Source organism: Vanessa tameamea, chromosome 7 (assembly GCF_037043105.1).
Source record: "Vanessa tameamea isolate UH-Manoa-2023 chromosome 7, ilVanTame1 primary haplotype, whole genome shotgun sequence".
NCBI lineage: Eukaryota > Metazoa > Arthropoda > Insecta > Lepidoptera > Nymphalidae > Vanessa > Vanessa tameamea.
In genome coordinates, this window is record NC_087315.1 from 2,305,773 (window position 1) to 2,330,954 (window position 25,182).

At 33.4% G+C, this 25,182-nt stretch overlaps 1 protein-coding gene across 2 annotated transcripts in view; it reads right to left on the reverse strand.

Annotated features, from left to right (window-relative positions):
• Positions 1 to 263: 263 nt before the first annotated feature.
• LOC113400755 (terminal nucleotidyltransferase 5C) overlaps positions 264 to 25,182 on the reverse strand; it is a 217,335-nt gene continuing 192,416 nt past the window's right edge. The window contains exons 1-3 of one of the 2 annotated variants that reach the window (XM_026640404.2): positions 18,033 to 18,310; positions 1,971 to 2,920; positions 264 to 1,865 (exon numbers count right to left, since the gene is read on the reverse strand). In XM_026640404.2, coding sequence (XP_026496189.1) covers positions 1,598 to 1,865; positions 1,971 to 2,920; positions 18,033 to 18,104 — 1,290 coding nt within the window. In that variant the 5' untranslated portion in view covers positions 18,105 to 18,310 and the 3' untranslated portion in view covers positions 264 to 1,597. Of the gene's footprint in view, positions 1,866 to 1,970; positions 2,921 to 18,032; positions 18,311 to 25,182 lie in introns of those variants that run through there. The other variant, XM_026640403.2, reaches the window with a different exon arrangement.

The following is a 25,182-nucleotide window of genomic DNA, read 5'->3' on the forward strand; positions in this document are numbered from 1 at the left end:
CATTCAAATCATTGTTCCGAAGTTATTAGACGATAAAACTACAAGCAGATTGTACTTGATTACCCCGGATACGTACAGCTTACACGAAAAATGATTTATTTAACATACACTTTGTTATATATTATATAATACGCATTGGCAACTATATAAGACATGGAACGGACACTTTCATTCGTATAACTATATATAATTAAAATACAACAATATAATATATCTCTATTGAATTTAACTATATAATAATGTTTATGTAATATTTATATAATGATCGACAACATTACATTAATTCTAAAACAATTAAATCACATTTTCTTCATACAATCTACTGTTGTATTGAGACGTAATCAAAAAAGATTTCTATGTATGTACTCTGTTAGCTAAACTCTACTACATGTAAATGTTCTTAAAATATTTATATGGTGTATTAATATTAAGAGTGGACTTTAATATTGTACACACCTTAGTTATATATTTTTTTTGTATTTTTTTTTAAATATTTTTTTTTTTAATATATTGTTTATAATTATCTTACTTTGTTACTTCGTATGCCAAGCCGTATACAATACTAGAGCAATCACGAAACAGTATACATACAATTTTTCTGATTAATAAATATAATAGTAAAATAAGTATATTTTAGTTATATCATACCGAGGAGCGGAACCTTCTGACCTTTGTACGTAACGAAATCGTTTGAAGCAGTTTGCGAAAATACGAGTACGTAACTCCGCGTCCGACTGTAATTACATTCAATATGTTTATTTTTTACAATATAATATCGAATGTTTTTTTTTTCTAAAGGCCATTTCATAGGACATTATTTATTTAGGTCTGAGCCGAAACTACTTTAAAGTATAAACTTTTTTTTTTTAAATTTGTTTTCCGGCAACGCCTGCGCTCATCTTCCTCGTGATCCTTGTGTCTTTCTCAGTCTATTTCCGCGGTTCTGTTTGAGAGAGACATGCCACTACTTTATGAAAACAATCTTTACATACGAAGCTTAAAAATAAGTAACTAGTCTTTTAAAAGGCAGACCACCGACTTGGCTTTACATCCTAACATCGCGTACACCGTCGCGTGAAAATAATTTTCGTACTGCTAACATATTAATGTATCAACACGAAAGGAGTACGACTAGAAATTACCTCACGTCTTGACTCTACACCGAGCGCTGATAATATGTAAGGAGGTTTTGTAGCTTGATACTTTATGATTGGCAAATACGAATGTTATCATTGTCCAGGAAATAAGACACGTGACGTCACTAGAGGCGAGCGATTACGGGACGATCATGTTAGTTTGCCGCATCACGAATTGACGAAAATTGATCAAAGTAGAGTGAGCAACATCGAATTGACGCAGAGCGAGTCGTCTCCTCCGCCCGAGAGCGCTCCGACCGCGCTCGCTTCTCAAGAAATAATACCTCGGTCGCACAGATCGAAAGGATACGAAGCGCGAAATCTCACATTATATACAATCGTACGCGTTTACATAGCGTCGAATCATACATATACATATACCTTTATATTATATACATTTGGCACTAAATTCATCGTGGATCGACTGCGAAGGAGAGGTCGGGCGGGCGCGGGGTCGGCGGTCACGCCGGGCACAGCGCGGGCCGGTAGCACTCGCAGCACGCGGCGCTGGCGCACGCGGCGCACGCGGCGCAGGCGGCGCACGCCGCGCACACGCACACATAGTAGCCGGCGGGCGGAAGCGCGGCCACGGCCGGCATCAGCAGCGGCGCACGCGCGCACAGCTCGCGACACGCTAGTGCCTCGATTAGCGCCAGCGTCTGCCGCCGCTCGTGCCCCATCAGGCAGACGGTCGACTCCCGTACCACGCTATGCAGCAGCGTCAGGTACCTGTTACGGGAGATTGTTTTGTTAAACAGTTGTTTTTTTTTTCTGATAGCTTTATTGATTTCTTATTTCGGGGCGATCGAAAATAAATTAAACTACGTATATTACCTGTGCTTTAGCGCCTCCTCATCTCGACCCACGAAGTGGTTCCGTAAGTAAGCCTCCAACTTCGCACGCTGCTGACCGAGTTCCGGAAAGTCTATAAAGAATCTTGAGCACATGTAGCGTTCAAGGGTTTTGATCTTGTCCGGTCTTGCCGGCCGGTATCCTTTGGCCAAAAGTGCACAATACTTTAAAAGACCGCCTCCGCGTATTTCTTCTGGTTGCCGCGTGGCGATCAACTTCTCTGATAAATGCATGAGTGCCTCACTGAAGTCACCAAATACAGATTCACCGACGACGGTCGGATAGAAGTTTTCTCCAATAGGAAGTTGAGCGCATTCATGGAATGCGAGTAGAGAGTCCAAAGCAATTTGGAACGAATCAACTGAGAATTCGAACTGCCGACGCATTGTATCAACAAACTTCAGTTCTACTGATTTGTGACCACGCGAATTTCCCAGTGAAATTAATGACCAACGGTCACCGTCAGAGTTGACTCTGACCATTTTTGAAACGTAGGCTTCTTTTAACCCAGCCGGCGCGACGCGTCGACGAGGGTTCGTGGCCGGGAGAAGAGTTGAAAGATGTCCAAGAACTGCAGCCTTGACGCGATCACAGTGACGTGCCGTCGGTAGCTCCGCAGTGAAAATAAGGTCGATGTCGGAATAAGGTTGCGGGCGATCGGCTAAGACGTGACTAGCGGCGCCACCGTTGAGACGTACGTCTCGGACTGCGACCCCTGCGCCGCCTTCAGTTTGAGCGGCTTCGAGACGAGCCCGTACGCCCGCCACCAGCTCGCGCAGTCGGATGTGAAGAGTTGGGAAGTTGCCTCGGCCGTGTATAGAGACAACTTCGTCCATAACATCGTTAAGCCTTCGTACTTGCTCATAACTGAGCACAGCGTGGCGCTCACCACCGCCGCAGCCTTCTTCTGAAGAGGTGTAGCTCGACTCGCTCTGTAACAAAACAGAAATAACATTTTGAATCGGCAACATTGGTTTATTTATAGCAGTGAACATATACGAATATTAAAAAAAAACATCGGATGTTCGAACTGCCGTTTAACTTAATATGGAATAACTGATTTAAATTCGTGACTCATAAAATATTTTGTGAAGTTATTCTTTCATAGTTTGTCCAAAAAATATCAGTAATTGGTGATTTTGGTGAATTTGACGATGTTGTTACGGCTTATGATTTATGACGTCATTGAGTTGTAAATAAAATTGACCAATGTTTCTGTTATAATAGTTTGTATACATTGTTTTTTTTTTTATAGAATATGTTGTTTTTGATTGGGATTTTTTTCTACATGAATTGTCTAACAACGTTTTATAAAATTAGTAATTATAAAATAATGAGTGCTCTCTCTGGTTTGGTTTTCATTTGTGATTATTCTACCGACCTTGCTCGATATTACGGATAATGCTTAATAAATTCATTACTCAACCTTGTAAATAATAAATTTATTATTAAATGAATGAGCAAGATACTTTTAGATCATGTTTATTTCATAAATAATATTCAACTTTTATCATTATTACAGCTTAATTCTTTACACTTAAATAATAATTGATAATTACTCTCAAATTACTTTAAGGAAAATAATACAAGGATGAAATATAAAAAAAGGCCAAAACTGGACAGTATCGAATCTCTTTCTTACAACGGGTACAAAATTTCTTCATAATTTAAAATTTGTCGCTTGAAGGTCGAGTTCGTGTTATGATTACGCAATCCAAGAATAAGTTTAATACGTGAATTTCTTTTCAATGTCAGAATATGTAATATTGTAAGCCTTGGCCTCTAATTTAATCCAGTTATTTACATTAAGAAGCATATTATCTTGATAATCTAATTATTATAATTTTAGATTTGAAGTCGAGACGTATTGACATGAGAGTATTAATCACCATTCATTTGAATGCGAATCAACTACGAAGGAAAAAAAGTTAGGTAATTGTTTTTTTTTCTTATTGATACCAGAATACTGGCAAATGTATGTTCACTTTTACCCAAAGACGATTTTTAATCATGGTATCTCAAATTAAATATTCCTTGTGCCGGTAATTAAGTGTAATTACAGGAATTTCTATATAAGAACGTTAGTTTTATGAGAAAAAATACCTTCGCAATTCGAAAATTATACAACCAGACATTATGCAGTGTTGTGATTATAATATTATTTAGGATGGCAAAGGATCGAAATCTCCATCTCCGAAGCAAAAAGGCGTCGTATTTACAAGCCAGTCCTTACATTAATCTGGACCTATTTGACTAAATAAGTGCAAAGGTATTTCACAAGGCTATGCGCATCTGCCTCAACGAGGTCGCATGAATCATTCGTGAATCTAAAGTTATTTACTTAAAAACATTTGTTATTATTTGCGTCAAAATTATTAAAAAATTGCAGACAGACTTCGATTGAATTTAAATTTAGAATTCGTAGGCGAAGAGGTTGAGTGTTAGGTAAAAATGTGGTACTTTTTCAGGAGATAAAAGTTTCGGTTTTTTGATGGAACAATAAAAACAGCTATGATATATTTTTTTAGTTAAAGAAAATGGTTTTGAAAGAATGGTAACTTTTTAGTGCATACTTAATAATGATTATGGACAATGATCTTAATTCAGGCTAAGTAATTATAAAAGGGTAAAAATATATCTTTTATTAATGTAAAATCTGTTCTCAGAAACAGAAATGATAAACAGAGTGAATTGAAGAATCTAGGTTACTTGAGCGGCCTTTGATAAAAATGACATTCATTCGATTTTCAAGATAAAATGTACAAACAGACAGTTTTTTATTTTTTAACCAAGTTAGATTTTTTATTCTGAATAAATACTGAATACTCATTGGTCATTTATTGCGTCATCGTCTGCCATCGACCAATGACCATTTAGATAAACGTCAAGTAAAGTTAAATTTGCTTAGGTAGGATTACGTGATTATATTTGTGTAATCTATATTTATGAATGACAAAAAACAAAACAAAAAACAACATCTCCTATGTTGTTTTTTGTATTGAATAACGGAAAAAAAACTACGTACCCGATATACATATAACTTATACCAGAGATGCAGCGAGTTTCGCAAATTTTAGTATATAATTTGATCATAAGTAGATGCCCTTTCCAGTTTCACCGGCTTGAAATTCAGACTAATGAGGTGACAAGCGTAAAATTCGTGCTCTTGTCAAATATATAATATTCTTACATCCTCGGGTAAATTATTATGTACGTGTAGACACGAATGAAGTCGCGGGTATGGCAAAAGCAAGTTCTAAAAATAGTTTCGCTTATCACGCAAACTAAATTGGGTGAAGGACCTACTGTGAGCGTTTATAAATAAATGTCACGCTGGTCACTTTGTACGTAAAATATGATATTAACTTTTATTTCTACAACGGATACTAGTTGATATATTTAAAAAAAAACTTACGATCTTAAGAATCAATTTGAATGTAAAGGATATTTCATACGCTAATGGTGTTATTGCTGCAGGCACTGACAGGCCATGATGGCTCATGATGATCCAGTATAAATAAAATAGAATCAGTTGCACAGTTTACGACACATTAGTAAAACTACAGAATATTTTTTGTTTTAGACTGAAACATGTTCAAAAATGTCGAGAGTGCTTAGCATACACTATAGCTATCGACACTGATTCTTATCAGACACTACATACAATTTTAAAGGGAATTTATAAACAAACATTATCGACATTAATTATATTATAAATAATAAAGAATAGTTTCTTTATTTGAATACATAGTATTTTAATTACAAGTGTTACATTAACAACATAACAGCAGTAAAGTGTCGTAATTTTTCACATTTTTCTTATGACTAATGACGATTTTATACGTAGTGTAATGACGTAAATACAATGCAAGTGCAGATTTAAATTCTGACGTCTAAGAATGGACAAGTAAAATGAAGCCGGAAGACTGACAAGTAAGTGTAGAAATAGCAAGGGATTTACAAGCTGAATGGACTTATGAACATGTCTTGTGTCTTGTGTAATAACGTTTTAAAGGTTCCGTTCCCAATGGGTAAAACGGGACCCTATTATTAAGACTCCGCTGTCCGTCCGTCTGTGATAGGTAGATAGTTGATATTTTCACAGATGATGTATTACTGTTGCCGCTATAACAAGAAATATAAAAAAACAGAATAAAATATATTTTTAAGGTGGTTCCCATACAACGGATATGATATTTTTGCCATTTTTATAGAAAATGGTAAGGAACCCTTAGGGCACTAGTCCGACTCGTACTTGTAACAGGTCGCGAGTTTTCGGATCTAAATCGTATAATGCCTTTTCTGTCAAAGAAATTCTCAGTGGCAGTCCGGAGCTAGACAGTTGGCACTATCACACCCAGGTTATTTGGAAAGCGTTGATCCTGCGGAATCTATTCCCAGACGTATCGGATAGCAGCCTCATTGGACTATTAGAGAGAGACAGCAGAGTTTTCCTGTGTTTGCGACATTGTCATCAATTAGCAAAATTGCAATTTTTTACACTAGCAATATACCGATAATGTATTTCATCATAATTTATGAGCAAATACGACTATAGTAGACTAGGAAGACTAGATAAGTAAGGAATTGTAAATACGTTAGAATAAGGGTGCATTAAAAGTTTATATTTTGTGTTACGGTTAAACATGTACAGAAGTTTTTGGTTTTCGTAGACCAAAATCTTCGGTGGCGTTCATCACAATCAGATGAATCGTTTAGGAAAGCTTACGGGACCAATGTACTAATATTATTTTTTATTTAGAAGGTTTAGAGTAAAGCGCCTAGCGAGTCTAGCGACCGCTTATATTGACACCGTAACTTTACCGATCGTGAACTTCGTATTTTGCGTGCGAACAGTAACGTGCGAGCGCGGAACAACAATGTGATTTATTTCCAAACAATGCAAAACTAGCTCGGAGGCTAATGCCCTGTGTGGTAACGTTTTAATGAAAGCGAATGTTGATCTTTTTTATCGTGAACGGAGTATATCGATAATAAAAATAATATTGATTCAATATAAGTACACAATTGATCTTGAAATATGTTCCAATAGTCAAACACGTAACGTTTGATTATTGAGTATAGACAATTACTTAATCCTGTTTTATCTTACGATATTTATCGTGGAATGATTGAAATTTTTGGAATACTACAAGAAACGGGCGTCTTGATCACATAGCTGACTTACCGCAGTACTTCAGAAACATGACGAGCGTATCTTGATAAATACGATAGGATTAAATAGTGATAATATTACAATTGTTTAAAACTTTAATTTGATTAAATAACTTTAATAAGAGCCGAGATGGCCCAGTGGTTAGAACGCGTGCATCTTAACCGATGATTTCGGGTTCAAACCCAGGCAGGCACCACTGAATTTTCATGTGCTTAATTTGTGTTTATAATTCATCTCGTGCTCGGCGGTGAAGGGAAACATCGTGAGGAAACCTGCATGTGTCTAATTTCAACGAAATTCTGCCACATGTGTATTCCACCAACCCGCATTGGAGCAGCGTGGTGGAATATGCACCATACGTTCTCCTCAACGGGAGAGGAGGCCTAAGCCCAGCAGTGGGAAATTTACAGGCTGATTATGTTTATGTTTATGTTATGATTAAATAATTATTATCCATTATCTAAAAAACAACATAGAGACTTCAACCTATGCTTCGGTTATAAAGGACTATCTCTTCTATAATTTGAAAATAAGTTCGTCATATGCTCAGAAGTTCCGACCCTTTTCATGTGATATGTAAAATTAATAAGTCTACTTCTCATCAGTGTAACTATATTTTATGAATATACAATAATGGTAGGAAAATATGACGGAAAACTGAAAAATAATACTGTATTTGTAAGCAGGCAGTTAAGCTAGTAAACTAAGTCAAACGCTTGCGTTAGGAAGTTAGGTAAACTTGCCTACTTTAGACTTTCTCGGTTTTGCAAGTCTGGAGGAGGTTGCAACATATGAGGGCACAGACATACATTTACATATATATATGTTACAAATATATAAGTATTATACAACAATATCTAAGTATTCCGCATTTGATCTTCATCGTGTACCAGTCTGTTATGAACTAAGATGCCAAGCACCAATTCAGGTTGGTGAATATCAATTTGAAAGATTTTCATTCGACACCTAAAAGTTTCCCCACGATTTTTCCCTTTACCGCCGAGCACGAGATGAATTATAAGCACATGGAAAATTTAGAAGCGCTTGCCCGGGGTTTGGGCTCGCAATCTTCCGTAGGATTCACGATAAAAAAAGTACATAAATTAATTACACTTACGCGCACAAAGTACGATTATTGCTTGTATATTTTTTGTTATCTTGTCAAATTAATTCTGACTCCTTATCTTTGAGATTGATTGATGACACCTACGTACTCGTGTGTACTTGGCTTTGTAAATATTTCAAAGAGCTTTCGATTAGTTTATTAGCCTTATTCCGTTTATTTGGAATTGTTAACCTTATTTTTCTATTCCAGGATCTCAATATGACTCTAACACAGTTTATTTTTCTTATATTTGATAAAGTAAAGTCTGCAAATAAACGCATCGAGACGAACGTGCGAAAGAAATTCTTTATTATTTTCGTTTAAAAATATATATATTCTTATTTTATAACCACCATGATGAAATCCCGGTAAGGGTTTTTTTTCCATAGCCTTTTAAGGCGTACAGTAACCTTTTATATTATGTGCACAAAAATGTGCGCTGAAACAGATGTACTATCTATTTTTTCTCTCTAGTCGAATGGGACGGCAATCCAGCATCAAAGAGAAGTCAGGCGCAGAACCGTAGACTTATTTCAAGAATTGCGATACGAATTTCTAGTAATGCCATTTTTATAACTCATAACAGTCATTAGGCATTTTTTTTAAACCAGTAGCAAATATTATAAATGCGAAAGTAACTCTGTCTGCTACCTCTTCACGCTTAAGCTTAGAGCGATTCAGTTGAAATTAAGTATGGAGATACTTTGAGTCTCCAGAAAGGAAATAGGTTACTTGTTAATCCACCTCTCGAGTGGTAAATATACACCTATTTATGTATTAATAAAAACCACGAGACATGACGAAGTCACCTGTGTCATACAGACTAAGTGCCTTTTTAAATGATTAGATATGACGTAATTGACATTATTTTAAATAATAATATATTTAAGAATATATTTATTTATTCTAAATAATTACAACATGATATACAATATTTTAAAATTTTAACATTTATTGTCTTCCTTCATTTTTAATGAATAAATAACTTCAGTCTGGCCGGGATTCGGTAACGTCATCAAATCTGAAAGAATACTGCCTTACTCATACAGCCTAATGGAAATCAAACCTAAACAGACGGAATAAGAATGAACACAAAACAGACGATTTTATAAGCGATACAGAAGATTGTAACAGATTAACTTCTTAGCTGCAGGATGACAGAAAATACTTCTTTTTTTTTGTATAAGCCCGATAATCTGCTTTACAATTAGTTTAATAAAAGAATAAGAAATATCTTAAATGTATTTTATAGATATGAAAGAAAGTGCTTCGCTGCGCAGTTTATTGAAAAGATATACTTTATTACGGAGATTATAGCCTTTCTATTGAGCAAACTATAGAAATAGCCTGTGCAGAGCTTGAGCGTGTCATTGTTGTATGCGTATACAGGCCACCTAATGGATTATATGAATTGTTTGAAAATGTATTGGAAAATGTTTTATCGAAATTATCTGAATCTAATAAAGAAATTATTGTTTATGGAGATTTTAATATAAATTTACTGTATAATACAACCACAAGTATTAGATTCAGATCATTGTTAAGTTCATATAATCTGGTAAATCTGTTCTTAGAACCAACTAGAATAACAGATTCCACAAAATAAAATTATTATTAATAAACTAAATTCAGATAATTGTGGACAACAAGATTTATTTAATTTCCATGTTTAAAAAAAAACAATTTCGAAAAAATAATGTTTGTTCCTTTGACCACAAGTCGTATTGAGAAGTTTAGAAGTAATATTATGGCCAATCTCCCACACCTATCTTTTAGTGATAATCCCAATGTTTTGTATAATAATCTATTTAAATTAATTAGAAACAAGTTTAATGCAATATTCACTTCTAAAACAGTTAATACAAAAAACTTTTTAAATTTCAATGATTGGGCTACTATTGGAATTCATAAAAGTAGGCAACGAATGTACGAGCTTTATAATGAAAGGATGTACAATCACAGTGCCACTTTTGCCAACTATCTAAGTAACTATTCAAAATTATTTAGAAAAGTGTGCTTTTTGGCAAAGTCTTTAACTATAAAAAATAGAATTAAGAATGCACATGACAAAATAAAAATGACTTGGAAAATTATTAATTGTGAAACTGGTAGAGGTGCCAGTCGCAGCACCGAATTGAACTTAAATTATAATAATAAAGTCATAAATAGTGAACGGGTTGCTTCAGTTTTTGAACAATTTTTTTCTGACATACCAGTTTCTACAACTAAGTTACTTATTTCTTCTCCTGCAGTTGCCATATCATTGATGAAAAAAAAATGTACGAGAATGCAAATCAAAATTTAATTTTTCCCCTGTAAACACCAATGACATAATTTGTACATTTAAGTCATTAGACATTAAGAAAACTGCTGATCTATGGGGTATTTCTGTAAAGATCACCTTTATTATTTAAAAAAAATCCATTTTTATGTTCAGTATCAGTGAGAACTATCATTAATATTGATAAAATTAGTAAGCGTTAATAGTTAAACGGTATATCGATGTTTAAACTACCTCGAACAGATGAGTTTTAAGACGAACGGGGCTATAAAGTATGAATAATTGTTGTGTATTGTTGTAATCGTAATAGTTTATTACTTTTTAATGGTACCAAACAGGAAGAACAGCGTCCCAAACAAAAAAATCCCATATGACGGAGATCTGAGATCACAAACATAAAAATACAAACAAACTTTATAAACTCCTTCTTTTTTGAAGTCGCTTAAAAATTAGAGCGAGTTTGCTGTGCTATATATTCTATATACTTTGTACATAATAAATAAAGCCAGTTAAACCATTTTTTTTACCAACACGTTCTATCAGGGATTCCTCAAACATTCCATCGTAATTGCCATCACGTATTACAAATCTTTCCGGCGTTCAAATATACAACAGAACTACTACAAATGCGTACTGCTGTAAACAGCGATCATTAGCGCTTATGTGTGAATGACTGACCGAGTCTACGACAAGTCGTCCCAATTAATGGTCGCTACTTTGTAACAGTTTTGGATCGAACTGTCTCGACCCAGCGGCAAGATCACGTGAATCTTAACTGACGATAGCGGCTCCATACCGGGCAGCCATTAATTTTTATGTTTTTAATTTCGGTTACATAATTTATGCCGTGCTTGAAATGCAATGAAAATCTTTCGAACAACTTTGTGCAATATCCAAATTTTCTTCTCAAAAAGCGTGTTAAAAAGGAAGGAGGTTTTAGCACAGCAGTAATTCATTCACGGGTTATTTACTAAAGTCAACGAAAATGCTATCTAGTGGAAAATTAATCCGTATATTTTCAATGTACTGCTGTCAATACAAACAATTGATATATATAACACATAGTATATGTTAAGTGTCATGCAGGTTGTAAACAACACGCGCTAACAATAGATACCACCATCAAGCGTTTAAAGCGCTGTCACGATTTTTATTGTCAAAACAAGATCTCTAGGTCGTTTAAGAACGAGCCATTGACTAAACAATATAGATACAGGTTATCAAACGTTGTTCCTGCTTAATTACTAGGTATCTATTTTTTCGCTCAGGTATCTTGACCATATGGTGCCCGAATATAAAAGGTTTCAGTAATAAAATATTTAATTCAAAAAGTCGATAGATGTATAAAATTTATGAAATGATAACAGAAATGTAATAAAATATATAACACTTATTCGATTGACACTTGATATATGAATCATTTTTATAACAATTTTCATTTTTATTTCCGTACATGAACAGTTTAAATAGATCTTATCAATAGTTCATATCGATATGTTTAAATAATAATTGAAGTTATCCGAATGGCCAACAATTGCGATTAAAAAAATTATCAACAACCATAAAAGTCAATTACCGGCGTTGATTTTTTTTTCTACAAAGGTAATTCAATTACCATCTCGATACGTACGTACCTACTGCGTACATATGTACGATTTGTTGCGAATGAAATCCATAGAACGAACGGAAAACCTTCAATAGCTTAGATGGTTGCATTTATTGAATATTTATGTTAAATCGTGTTTTTACAGTATCGTGTGATCATTTCACGCTTCACGCACCCGAATATCACTTATTATATTCGTATTGTACATTCCGATTTCGACAAAATGGCGGCATCTGTCAAAATGCGAGCTGACCCTGACGATCGCGTGATCGTGCGCGCTAAAACAACAGATAAGAAACAAAAGTATTAATATTATGTAACTTTATGCTTCTCGGATATCCGTAATCGAGGTCGATACTCGAATGCTTTACCGAATAATTTTGAAACAATAATTTAATTTAAAATTATGCTTTCGATTACGACAGACAATTTGCATTGAAACGTGACTGACGCCGTCTGGAATGCAACCGAGAAAGGTCATCATTACAAGTCATTCAGAAGCCGATTTAAAACAAACGATTGTAGAGGTTCGAAATTTAAAATAAACATAATCGCGTTAATAAAGGAAGAATGCAATCGGTATGTCATAAAAGCGAAGTCCGTAAGTTACGACTTACGTTTCTTTACACGTTATTCACAACCCACATCTAGACGAACGTACTTTCGATTTCGTGAGGCCGATAATTAGCATGGCCTCGGCGTACGTGCGCTGCGTAACACGGAACGGAACTAGCTCGAGTCGCGGGATTCGTCGCCGTCGCGTACGAACGCAGTCGCGGGAAGGAATCCATTTTCACTTTCTTTTAAATGATTTGAACATCGTTCTAAATTCGAATAGACTGATTAATATTGCAAAGGAATGGACTTGCAACATTATAGTTTTAAAAGTTAAATCAGTTGTCGTCGAAATATTCTATTTGCATTAATCATATCTTTGTAGATATTAAATTAAATAATATTAAATTTTGTACGTTTCAAAATTAGAAACAATGTTCTGAATGTGATTAAAAGTACCAAAGAGAGTTTAAGGCCTTATTACGTGTAGTGTAAGTGAATTTATTAAATAGGTATTGTCGTAAATCTTGTATCTGTGCAATTTGCAATTTTGTTTAAAATTCGTTATGCTTATTCGGCCTACAAATAAAATTAGAAATTACAACTTAAAAAGTGCATAAAAGAGTATATTAGAATAAAAGTTTTAAAAATATACTTAATTATACTGCGCGAAAGTATTATTTACATTTTATATCGTGAAAAAATAATACATTATCATACAAATTACAGTGCGATTTCATCTTAATTATATCCACACGAGCACGTGTCAGTCACCTATGAACTTCAGCATATAATTCATTTGACCGTAAAGCATAGTGCACAGTGCAAAAACACGAGTTAACGAGTTAGTTAAGTTCATATAAAAAAATAATTAAACAATAATAATAAATGTTATATTCAAATGATCCAACGCTCTTTTCGGATATTACATCATATAATTTCCATACAAGTTTTTATAATCTTTGCACACGAGGTCGTCATGCGAATATAGTTTTTATTATGACAGACTTTGCGCTCATATTTAACTAACGTCATGAATTCAATTGAATTAGCGATTCTGATTAACATATAGTAATAATAGCAGCAAAGTTTTGTAAGTAAAAATTAACACTGTATCGTAAAAATTAGGTTCAAAATCGTATGATTGCATAGCAAAGAAAGATACAAATAAATAATGTGTAACTAAAGTTAATTTTGGTGACGACCACAAGGACACGAGAAGGACAGTAATATTTTACATTACTGACAAAAACAGACAGATAAAATGTTTGATATAAAAATATACTACGACATGACGTTTAAAAAACAAAAATTAAAAAACATTAACGACATTAAAAAACAAAGATTTTTTTCATAGATTAAAAGAAAAAAATAATACAACTTTTGCTTTTACTATTACAATTTGAATTTAAACAAGTTTAGTAATCAAGGGTAAATCGCAAATATGTAGATCAAGTTCATGCTATTTAAATATTAGATACATTGTTAATGTTGCAACGGAATGCCCTTACTGTATCAAGGGCTATATTGAGGAAAATCGACGCATTGCACGGGGCGCATACTAACTCCGTCCTACAGATCCTCGTGAGGCAACCAGCTGTCTTTACGTAAATCTTATTGACACTTCAAGTATGGACTCTGCTTTATGATTGAGAATTTTTAACCAGTAACAACGACACCAGGAAAATGCCCGTCGCCGTTTCGCCGCTAAACAGCATTACTCAGGAATGTTGTGTTCTAGTTTCAGTTTCAGCCAGTGTAATTATAGGCGTAAGGGACACTTCTTAGTTCCCAAGGTTGATCACGCATAGACGATGTAGGGTAAGGAATAGTTCTATAACTATTTGCCATCACGTGGATATTTCTAGCCCACCTAGTATTAAAAAAAGTCGCTAAGTTGATTATTAATATCTACAAAATAGAAAACTTTCAATATATAAACAACGCCATCTATCGTAAAATATGTTATTGACACATTAATCACAGCGATACCAAAATACAATGAACGATACAGATTTAATAGGAAAGCTATTAAGGAGATTGTATTAATTGTAAAATATGGTCAAGGCGAAATAGTATTTTAATACCGGAAAACATTATTAACAGTCGATCAGTAAAAAAAGTTAATAGCAGCTTACGTACATGTAAATGTATTTACTAAAAAAAGACAACTAAAATAAAATAATGGACCGACATTTAGTTAGTTAGCAAATGTATTTAATAAAAAACAGAACAATAAATGCTATTGTAAAGTCATGGATTGAAAAACAATCCTACTTACGTATAATACGTAATCCAGGAAATGATATTGGTATATCGAGCTTTATTAATAATATAGTAAACTAGTACCACAGACAGACGGAAACTACGAATGAACTTAAAAAATTGTTATATGTAGAAAGAATTTAAGTGGTTTTGATATAAAATTTATTTATAAAAAATGATTAGGTACGTACGGTACGGATACAGCTCCGTTAATTATAATAATTTAAAAAACACAAGTTACATAAAATGTTTTTAGGTACAATCGTTAAGGCGAAACGTGTAACATACGCGACATTGAGTTACAAAACGACCCACATACCAAGCTCATCCTGTATATTAGAAAATGCTACACTTGCCGTCAAGGATGCCGCGATCACGACTCGACTCAAGAATTAATAATTTTCGTTTCAACCTCAAATTCTTTAGACAGCTGCAATTGTAGAGGTCAACTTTGTTGCTATTTTTTTGCCGCTCTTTGTTCAATTATAAACTAGTTGTAATATTTATTAGTGCGTTGCAAGGTTGATGTAATTTTCGTTATAATATTCTGCGTATTTTGTTGCGCAATGTTTTAATCTCGGGTAAAGTAATATTGTTTACAATACAAGTTTACAACGATTATAAAAAATCTACTATGTTAATTGGTTCAATGGAAAGTTTACGTTATTATCCTTTAACCATACATTTTCTCTTCGATCTATCATGCATACATAGAGAAGATATATCCATAGTCTCGTTATAGAAAACGTTGAATTTATGCATGAATTTGAGTAAATTAAACCAAATTAATACAAAGAATCCTTTGTCGATCGCAGCATGCGCGGTGCGCGTGCGTCTAGCTGAGTCTGGCGAAAACATTGCGTGAGCGACTCGATTGGCATTTAGTCGTCGAGGAATTCGCACTACACTTGAGTTCTAATACTATTCATTCAATGCCTAAATTGGGTGTTAAAATCTCGACTTATGCGATATACTGTGATGTATCACATGTACAATTTTAGCTTAGTGGAATTATAGGGCAAACTAAATTGATGTTGTTCATTTGTTTCATAGTTTTTTCATTTGCTTTAAACGCATTGATTTATAGACCTTAGGCATTTTGTTCAAATAATAAATAACTTTATCAAAATCAAATATTTCTTTAAATAATTTACGACAAATAAATAAAAAGTATCTGACAACCCTATTTCCAATCCAGCATACAGGATGCCCTAATTATAATCGAATCGACATAATATTATCAAAAGTCATGATCATTATGAAACTGGCACAATATTGGATGCAAATTATTTTATTGATAGTTTTATGGTTCACGCACTTACATTAATAAATTAGTTTTTTAAGTATTCACAAAATGTTTATTATGTTGGCTTTTATAAATAAATGTTAACTTTTTAATAGTATAACATACTCTTTGAAGATAAGACGTCAACAATATAAAGCTGTGAATCATATCACACTGACGTATGATTGCAATTTTAATGTAATAGTACTGTATTAAAAAGTTCTAGAACTTATTTATTCCGCAACAATTTACGCAGCGATTATCAATGTGATAACGGCAGATCAGACATTTTATGAACATAATTGAAAAAAACGAATCCCCTCTTAATTTATTATCGAATAATAATAGCATTAATTTCAAAACTCCTTATTTCGTAAAGATGCAACTTTAAATAAAAAAAAGTTTGCATATTAAATGAATAAAAACATTGAAGCATTTTGTATTGATCCGTTGCACTGAGCATATGTGTATAATAAAAACCGCCCACTACATAATATTGAAATTTAATTAACAACTATGATATCAACGATATATGAACCGTGAAAAAAAAAATATTCTGTCAACGACTAAAGCAAAAAAACTCGAAACAAAATTATATTATTATTAAATTAAATATTAAAATTGATAACAATAGCGATAGCACCAGGCATAGTTGCGGTATTTGCGGGTTCTCACGTACTGTTTCTTGTCTCTGTATAGCAATCGTATCACAAACAACTGATAAGGGTAACGCTTCCGTCGCCAAGCGGTTGAAAAATTTCACCGTGTGAATAGAAATTGTTCCGAATACGAATTGAATGACAATCGTCATTGTAATCAGGTTACTTAATAGGTCCACTAATATCGATTTTGGAATCGATTTTTAAATCTGCAGCAGTTACCGTTAGGTAAGATACTATTTGATAGTTTATTATTCATAATAAAATATTTATTTTATAATCACTTATTGACCCTAGGGGGTTTTTCAAGCAACTAAAAAAAAACACTTAGGAATAAAAAATTACAAGTTAATATTATAGACCTAATTTGACAGAACCAATATAATAATCAAATATGTGAAAATTATTAAAATTGATATAAAAAAAGAGATGGACATAAATGTTTTAAAAATAATCCAAATTCATAAGTGATTCGCAATTCACGATTTAACGGATCAATAGCAATCTACCTCCAAAAAGTAAAATAAAAATAAAAATTTCGTACTTTTTTATATCGTTAAATATCTATTTATCGCGGAAATTTAACAAAATATATAAAAAAACATTAAAAAGAATAATAATGAAACGACTTTCTATTTCATACTAAAATACATATCGTGGTAATAAACCGTTATAAATCGGTAATCAATTGTATTGGAATTGTGAAGGAAATATATTTTTTATTCGAATTAATGCGCTTTAATTGAAACAAAAATTCGATCAATCAAAGAAACGAGCATTATTAATGCGAATAAACTATTTAAAAATTGGCAAAATTAAATAATACGTTAGCAGTAGCATCACGTTGGTGTGGCTAACGAAATATATCATTAACCAGATAAATATTCATGTTATGTAAAGAATAGAAATCAAATCGATTCCGAAATCATCATAGACATTACATATAGCATCACGATCCGAACAGCGTATCGTAAAAGCGCATATTTTCAATTTACGCGAGATCCCGTGACGAGTCACCGGTCTACCCACGCACGCTAAATAAAGCGAGAATTTTTCTTTAGCACGACACCGCCGCTGGACCCAAGCCATACCCTGACATCACATGATTTTACCTTCATATCGTCGAGCATATCACAGGCAGAGATGAGGGACGCGGTGTCCGGAGTCACTTTGATTACGCCCATCGTGGCCGATATCACTACGGGAGTTAACACACGGAGGACCGAATGGACCGTTTACGTGCAACGATAATGTCCCGTACGATAGTTCAAAAGTTAGTTATTTATTTCTAAGCGAGTATCGCGTGGTCTGCTTTAGGAACACAGTGCGCGAGACGTACTCACGCAGTGACCGAGCCGCGCGGACTAAAGCGAACGCCGGCTTCAATGCGAGTCGCGACTCGCGAGTGAAAGGGTCGTGACGTCACTAGCGATAACGCGTTTCCCCCACAACTTGTTGCTATAACTTTTGTCTCATTCGTTTTAATATCAATCGTTATATATCTATCTCGCTCGAGACTTGACAGTTCGTTTAATTCTACGTATTTGTCGACTCTAGTACTCGGTGTGTAGTTATCATTTTACAAATACATTTAACACGATTTTAAAATGAGAACAAAACTAAAACTGAAGGTCAATAAAAACGAATACCAAGAAAATGTTAGCTCCTATACTACTCCCAATCTTACGAGTAGGTCTACGTGCACGTAGCCTTTAGGATATTACGTAGACGGTGACGTAGGTGTCGCTACGCAACAGGATTCTAATAGACAATAAATGAGACAGACTTTGTCGCTAAAATCATTAAATGTTACCTCTATAATTAGTTTATTTTTTGTTCAGAATAAAATGATATTCATAAGTTTGTAATTAGATTTTCTAATCTATGAAGCTAGATAATGTTAGACTACTTTAAATTACGGGAATTCCCCTTACAAAAAGTTTAATTAAATACAAGCAAAACCATTTTTTTATAAAAAAGAAAGATATAAAATAGAAGTTCGATTAATTAATCAATTAAAATCATTTATTTATACGATTAACCTAACAACATTCACGTTTTAATTGTAAATATAATTTTGTATATTTAAAAATGAAAACGTGAAATATTATATCTTTGAGAGTGAAAAATGAAAGGATCGGATCCTTTTATCGCGCTGAGTGACCTCCGGGTATTCTTGATTATTATATATGTGACCGGTTCCAAGTGAGCCGGTTTTGAAAAAACTTCTGACACAGTATAAGTCGTTTTTTTTTTAAATAAGTACAAAATTGCACAAAAATTTGACACATCTATAATATATTTCTGACTTTCGGAAGCCTTGAATATATCTAAAACTTGTCCTAATTTTTTGTATCCAGTCCAGCTCGTTAATTTGAATTCTTTTTGATGAATCAAATAGCTGAGCGTAATTGGCTCAGTGCCTGGATTAGAGGATTGAAGGATTGAAGATCACGACACTCGGATCAAGTCTGGCCAACATTCCCGTGCCATGGAGTGCATGTAAAGATCTGGTTTAATTGCAATTCTGTCGGTATATGTATAGAGTAAGGAAAAACTTAACTTAACTGAAGGCGAAAAAACGATGAAGAAACAAATTCACCTTTTTTTTGTCGCTGGAAAAACGTATTACGCGTTCCCCCCACGTGAAGTGGTGTATGTGGGAGTTGCCAATTCCCAGAATGACTAGTACACCGGATTACCCACGAAAAAACCAGCTGTATGTACCCTCTCCATCCCTTCGATGGGCGCCACAGGATCGCTTTCGCATGCTACCGCGAAACAAATTAACCTAACATAAAAATTTTTAAAATATTTATTCATTCATAAAAACAATGATCTTAAACATCTTTGGACTCTATGAGACTGACTTTTTATTTATTTTTTATTTTGATGTCATTCTAACGTTTTATAGACAAAGCGTTATACTTCGTAAGCTGAGCTAGTTACCTTGTAAGGAAAACTATATGTGTTAAATAGTTCGACCAAATAAAATTGACGATGAATAAACAAATTCACCTAACATTAGAATGATATAAATAAAAATTCAAAACAATATACACAGATCAAAATAAAAATAACTCATGCACAAATCTTGACCGCGTGGAATGGTGGTAGGAATGCTAGCAGCATTTTGCCATTGAATTGCAATTCTGATTCTCTCTAAAAAGGAGTAAATCTTTTGAAGATCCTTCGCGATTTCTCAAGGACGAATCACTTCATATGTAAATTACTAGATATAACAAATTATTTAATTTGCACATAGTGAGGAATATATACGGCTCTTGATAACTTCATTTTGGTCGCCCGTATTGATAACTCATAGAAGTAAGTAACAGCCTGTTGATGTCGCCCTGCATTTTAGAAGAAGGTTACTCTAGCACACTACTCCAATGCTGGTTGGAATACACGTGGCAGATTCTCATCCACCACAGGTTTCCTCACGATGTTTTCCGTCATCGCCGAGCACGTCATAAATAATAAGTATAATAGAAATATATAAGTAAATTAAGAACATGAAATCTGTTGAGCTTATTTTCTCCTTTGCTTTGGTTTGAACTCAGAATCGTCGGTTAAAATTCAATCTTGTAACCGCAGACCATCACGGCTCAACTTGTAATAAATAAACACTTTAGTATATAAAAACAATATGCTATCTCAGTACGATACATTGATATAAAATAAACGTTACCTACCAAGTGAGTGAATAAAACAATTGTAATTATTATATCAAGACATTATGAATGTCAGAGGACTGTTTCATACTTGTTAAGATCTTTTCATATAATTACAGTTGTGTACATTGCGAATACTATTTGTATATATATTTGAATATTCATACTGTTGTCTTATAACAAAAGATGAATTGTATGGATTATTTATTGCTTTTTTTATTGTATTTTAATCAGTACATGAAATAAAAAGAAAACATGGAATGTTTTTATATAAATATCTATGAAATCAAATAAAAGGTAGCAGTGTACTTCTATAAAATGAATGGTGTGAAATTTCAATGTCAGATTTAAATGCAACGTTTCCTTATGTAACGTTCGAGTGGAACATTTTTAACGCAAAACTTTATACGTCGTAAGCTGATATCCTAGCGCTTTAATTAATTTATTTATTCATCATTTTATTAATGAGAGAAAAACAGATTAGTCAACTGATAGTAAGTCACGTTTGTGATGGTCATTGGCTCATTGGCATTGAAAGCGGCTTCATTGCCAAGGCACTGCCAAACTAAACTGTTAGGTATGTTTCTATTATCTATTATTACGTTGGCTTACTACACAGCACAAAGCGTTACTTGGCAAATAAATATCTGGCCAGTAAAATAATCGCCAGCAAATACAAGTTTAATGTTTTAAATGGTATTTTAGGCTTTTATAATAAAATAGTGGAACTTCTTATCGGAATTATTGAAGTGTTTTTGCTGGAGGCAGTAAGCCTTGCACAGATTATATTAATAAGTACAGTAATAAGTGTGTATTATAGTTATTAAATAAATGGTGACTAATGTCCTTAACCTTTATGCGCGTGCGACGGTTATTTTAGACTTACACAACACGGCCGTCACAGAGTAGTGTTTAGAATGTTTGGTTTTAAAATGAGGGTCGAGCGTACGAATCCTGGAGAATGAACTAATGAAATATAAATTTAATTGACATACAATAAATTTGACAGCCCAGATCAATATTTGAAGAAAATTAAATACACCTGTAAATTGTTCAAATAAACAAATATCTACGTATTTTGACATTGAGTAGGTTATGACTTTTTTTTACTTATCAAGCAATAAACAACTCTTTACGACTTTAAATAAAGGCAAGTGAATGGTGAGAAATTCTGCATGCCTTTCTGGCTAGGTTTGAGGAGTGAGTGAGCCGGTGTAATTCCAAACCAAAGTAACAGAACATTGAAGATGAACCGAGAGACGGAGAGGTTACTGCTTGTTTTTTTAGTGAATCTTCCGGTGTACTGGGGCGCAATCGGTGTGCTGGGCACCGGCGAGTCACACATACCTCCCCACTTCCACGTGAGGGAAACGCGTAATGCGAAAACCAAAGTACCTTTCATACGGCAGGCGCCTTCTTTTTAAAACCATAAAGTTTTTAAACTAAAATATATTGTTTATTTATTATTCATGTGTTTAAAGTGTCATGACAATTATGGCATACTACTCGTGATTAAAAAGAAAAATAAATGTTTAAAAGTCAAAATTGTTTACGTGCGTATGGTATTTAAGATTTATTTTTGTAAAGCCGTTGACAATATGATTGATGCTTACAAGGCCCAAACAATTGTAATGCAAAAAAGTATTTTTATTCTATGCGTTGTAATGTTTACTTCCAAATACTTATTATTTTGCGATGAGTGAATATTTGAGGGAATTATACAATCAACTTTGAATTGTACTTGAGCTATAATTAATCATATTCATCACTTCCTAATAGATTTCGGCAACGACGGTCAATATCAAGCAATTAAACTGGACATATCATATTATAATGCACAAGGGTACACAGACACTACCCTCACACTCGCTTAACGACCGGAAGGAAAGACAATTATATCACAATTACGTATAAACATATTGTTAGGGATTATCAATTGACAATAGGCCTGGCGGCTGGCAGCCACACGTCATAGCTGTCACTGGTCGGTCTTTTAGAAGATTCGAGAAGCATTTATTTTGAGCTCATTTATAATTGTTGTAGTTTTTTCTTCTTCTGAATACTACGTACAATCACATGATGGTTCTTTATTTAAATTTCAAAATATTTAAGAGTATTAAACCCAGCCAGTATTCACCGGTTAAGAAATTCTCCTTTGTACACGATTCATTTAAAATTGCAGTAGGTATTTTTTCTTTAATTATTTTAAATGTTTTTATGACTACAACAAATAGAAAAATAAACAATTAATTAGTTTTATTGTTTCTTTGTTCTCGTTTGTCATTTTTATATGATTAATGAACAAAGTTTTTGAATGAAGAGTTAAAATGAATTATGAATGCTCAGTTAATAACTTTTAGTCAGTTAGCAATCTTGTTATATAAAGTAATTATGCATACCAGGTTATCGGATGACTTATATAAGAATTATTTACATCGACTACTTAATGTATTTTAACAAACATATAATATATGTATTGTAGTATATAATGGTCATAGTATAAATGGTATACAAATGGTCATTGTTTTTTTAGTTATGTACTTCATTAAAAAAAAATTAATGTTCGTTTCAAAAAACTACTGTATAAATATTATTTTATATATCAGCCTTCATACAATAATCTAGAAAATTTATAGAAATGCTTTCAGTTACTTAAATTGCTAAGGAATGTTACTGTAGAATACGGAAGTATGGATATAATTTAATATGCAAAATGAAAAAATATGAATTATATATTTTTATAAGTTATAAATACAAGGAGCATCCTGTTTTTTATTGCATTCCAAGAGTTCTGTACAATATATGTAATAATGTACAAACGTAATTACTAAACAATTATCACATATTCTTTTTTTTAATTTTTTTTTTTTTATTAATTAATTTTCTTCTTCTTCGTCAACACTCGGAAGTTACAGAAAATTATTTATCATATCGAGTATTTAGTACGAACGTTTTTTTTTATTTTTAATTCTAAAGCACATGGATAAAGGAATTAGTTGATAGGTCATCACTGCCAATAGACATTGGTAATTATTCTTATATTATCTATTATTAATAACTTTAATGCGTAGAATGATGTCATTAAATAATCTCTTTAAGAAACTCTGCATAATGCTGAACACAGATCCCTTTACCGGCACTGGTGAGCCCTGGTAATTTATGCCCTTATATTTTTAAATTTACTCATCATATATACTGTGTTCCCATCATATTATAGCATATAAAATAATGTCCTAACAAAATAATAAAACCATTTCTTTCATATTAAATAAAATTTTAAGCTACGTGTTAAATCTATGGATGTTTTGATAATTCCAAGGGAATGGTTACGAACACTATCGTGACACGGTAAATGACACGTCGGTGGCCTTGTCTCCTATCACGAAAAAATGCGTAAGAGCCGCATTGGAAAATGCGAAAGCGGGCACACGACGCAAGTATTCGTCTATAATTCCATATTGTGTCTTTGTGTCGTGAGTATCGAATAAAATAAAAAAAAACACTACAATTCCGTCGTTGTCTCTACTGCTAACAAGAGGTCGTGTATTCTTTATGCCTAGAGATAGGGGATACTCTGCTTGTATTCTAGTCACGATTAATACAGATTTTAGTCTTAATTATAAAGTGACAAGTCTGTACTTATATAACCCACTATTGGGCCAATGACTCCTTTATGAGGAGAAGATTAGGCTTATGGCAACACGTTGCTTCAACGCGGACTGTTTGAATACACATGTGGCAGAATTTCATCCTACGTACGCACGATTCTTTTCAATGTTTTACCATTAAGCAGAAGATTAAGCCCAAATTAAGCAATTAAAATCTTCGCTGGCTTGGGTTCGAACACACAATTTTCGGTTAAAATTCACATCATCTAACAATAAGGCCATAACTTTTAATTGAGCTCCTAAATGAATACCTCGATGTTAATAATTCCACAGATAATAAAGGAATTAAACGTTTAAAAGGATGTATCGTCCATTCGGATATGACCTACGATATGACCATGGCCCGTGTCGAAAACGAAAGTAGAATCGGATTAAAAAGTAGGTCACTGTTCAGTCAAGGTGAATTATGTTATTCTAAAATTATTTTAGTGGTATTTATTTACTTTGATTGATTTCGCAGGTGTAGCGTGAAGTTAATTTTAAATACGGTGATGTTTGATGAAACATAATTTAATTATAAATATGTATAAATATATAAATATTGGACAACATCATATATATTACTCTGATCCCAATGTAAGTAGCTAAAGCACTTGTATAATGGAAAATCAGAAGTAACGACGGTACCACAAACATCCAGATCCGAGACAACTTAGAAAACTAATGAACTTTTTCTACATCGACTCGGCCGGGACTCGAACCCGGGATCTCGGAGTGGCGTACCCATGAAAATCGGTGTACACACTACTCGACCACGGACCACGGTCGTCAATTAATTATTATTATTGTTCCTTAAATATTTTATTAATTATCTATATAATAACTGATGTATTAAACTAAATAAAGCAGAGAGAGAGAGAGAGAGAGAAAGAGAGAAAGAGATGGAAAAGTTTCATCAAGGGGGCATAATGCTTCTTCCT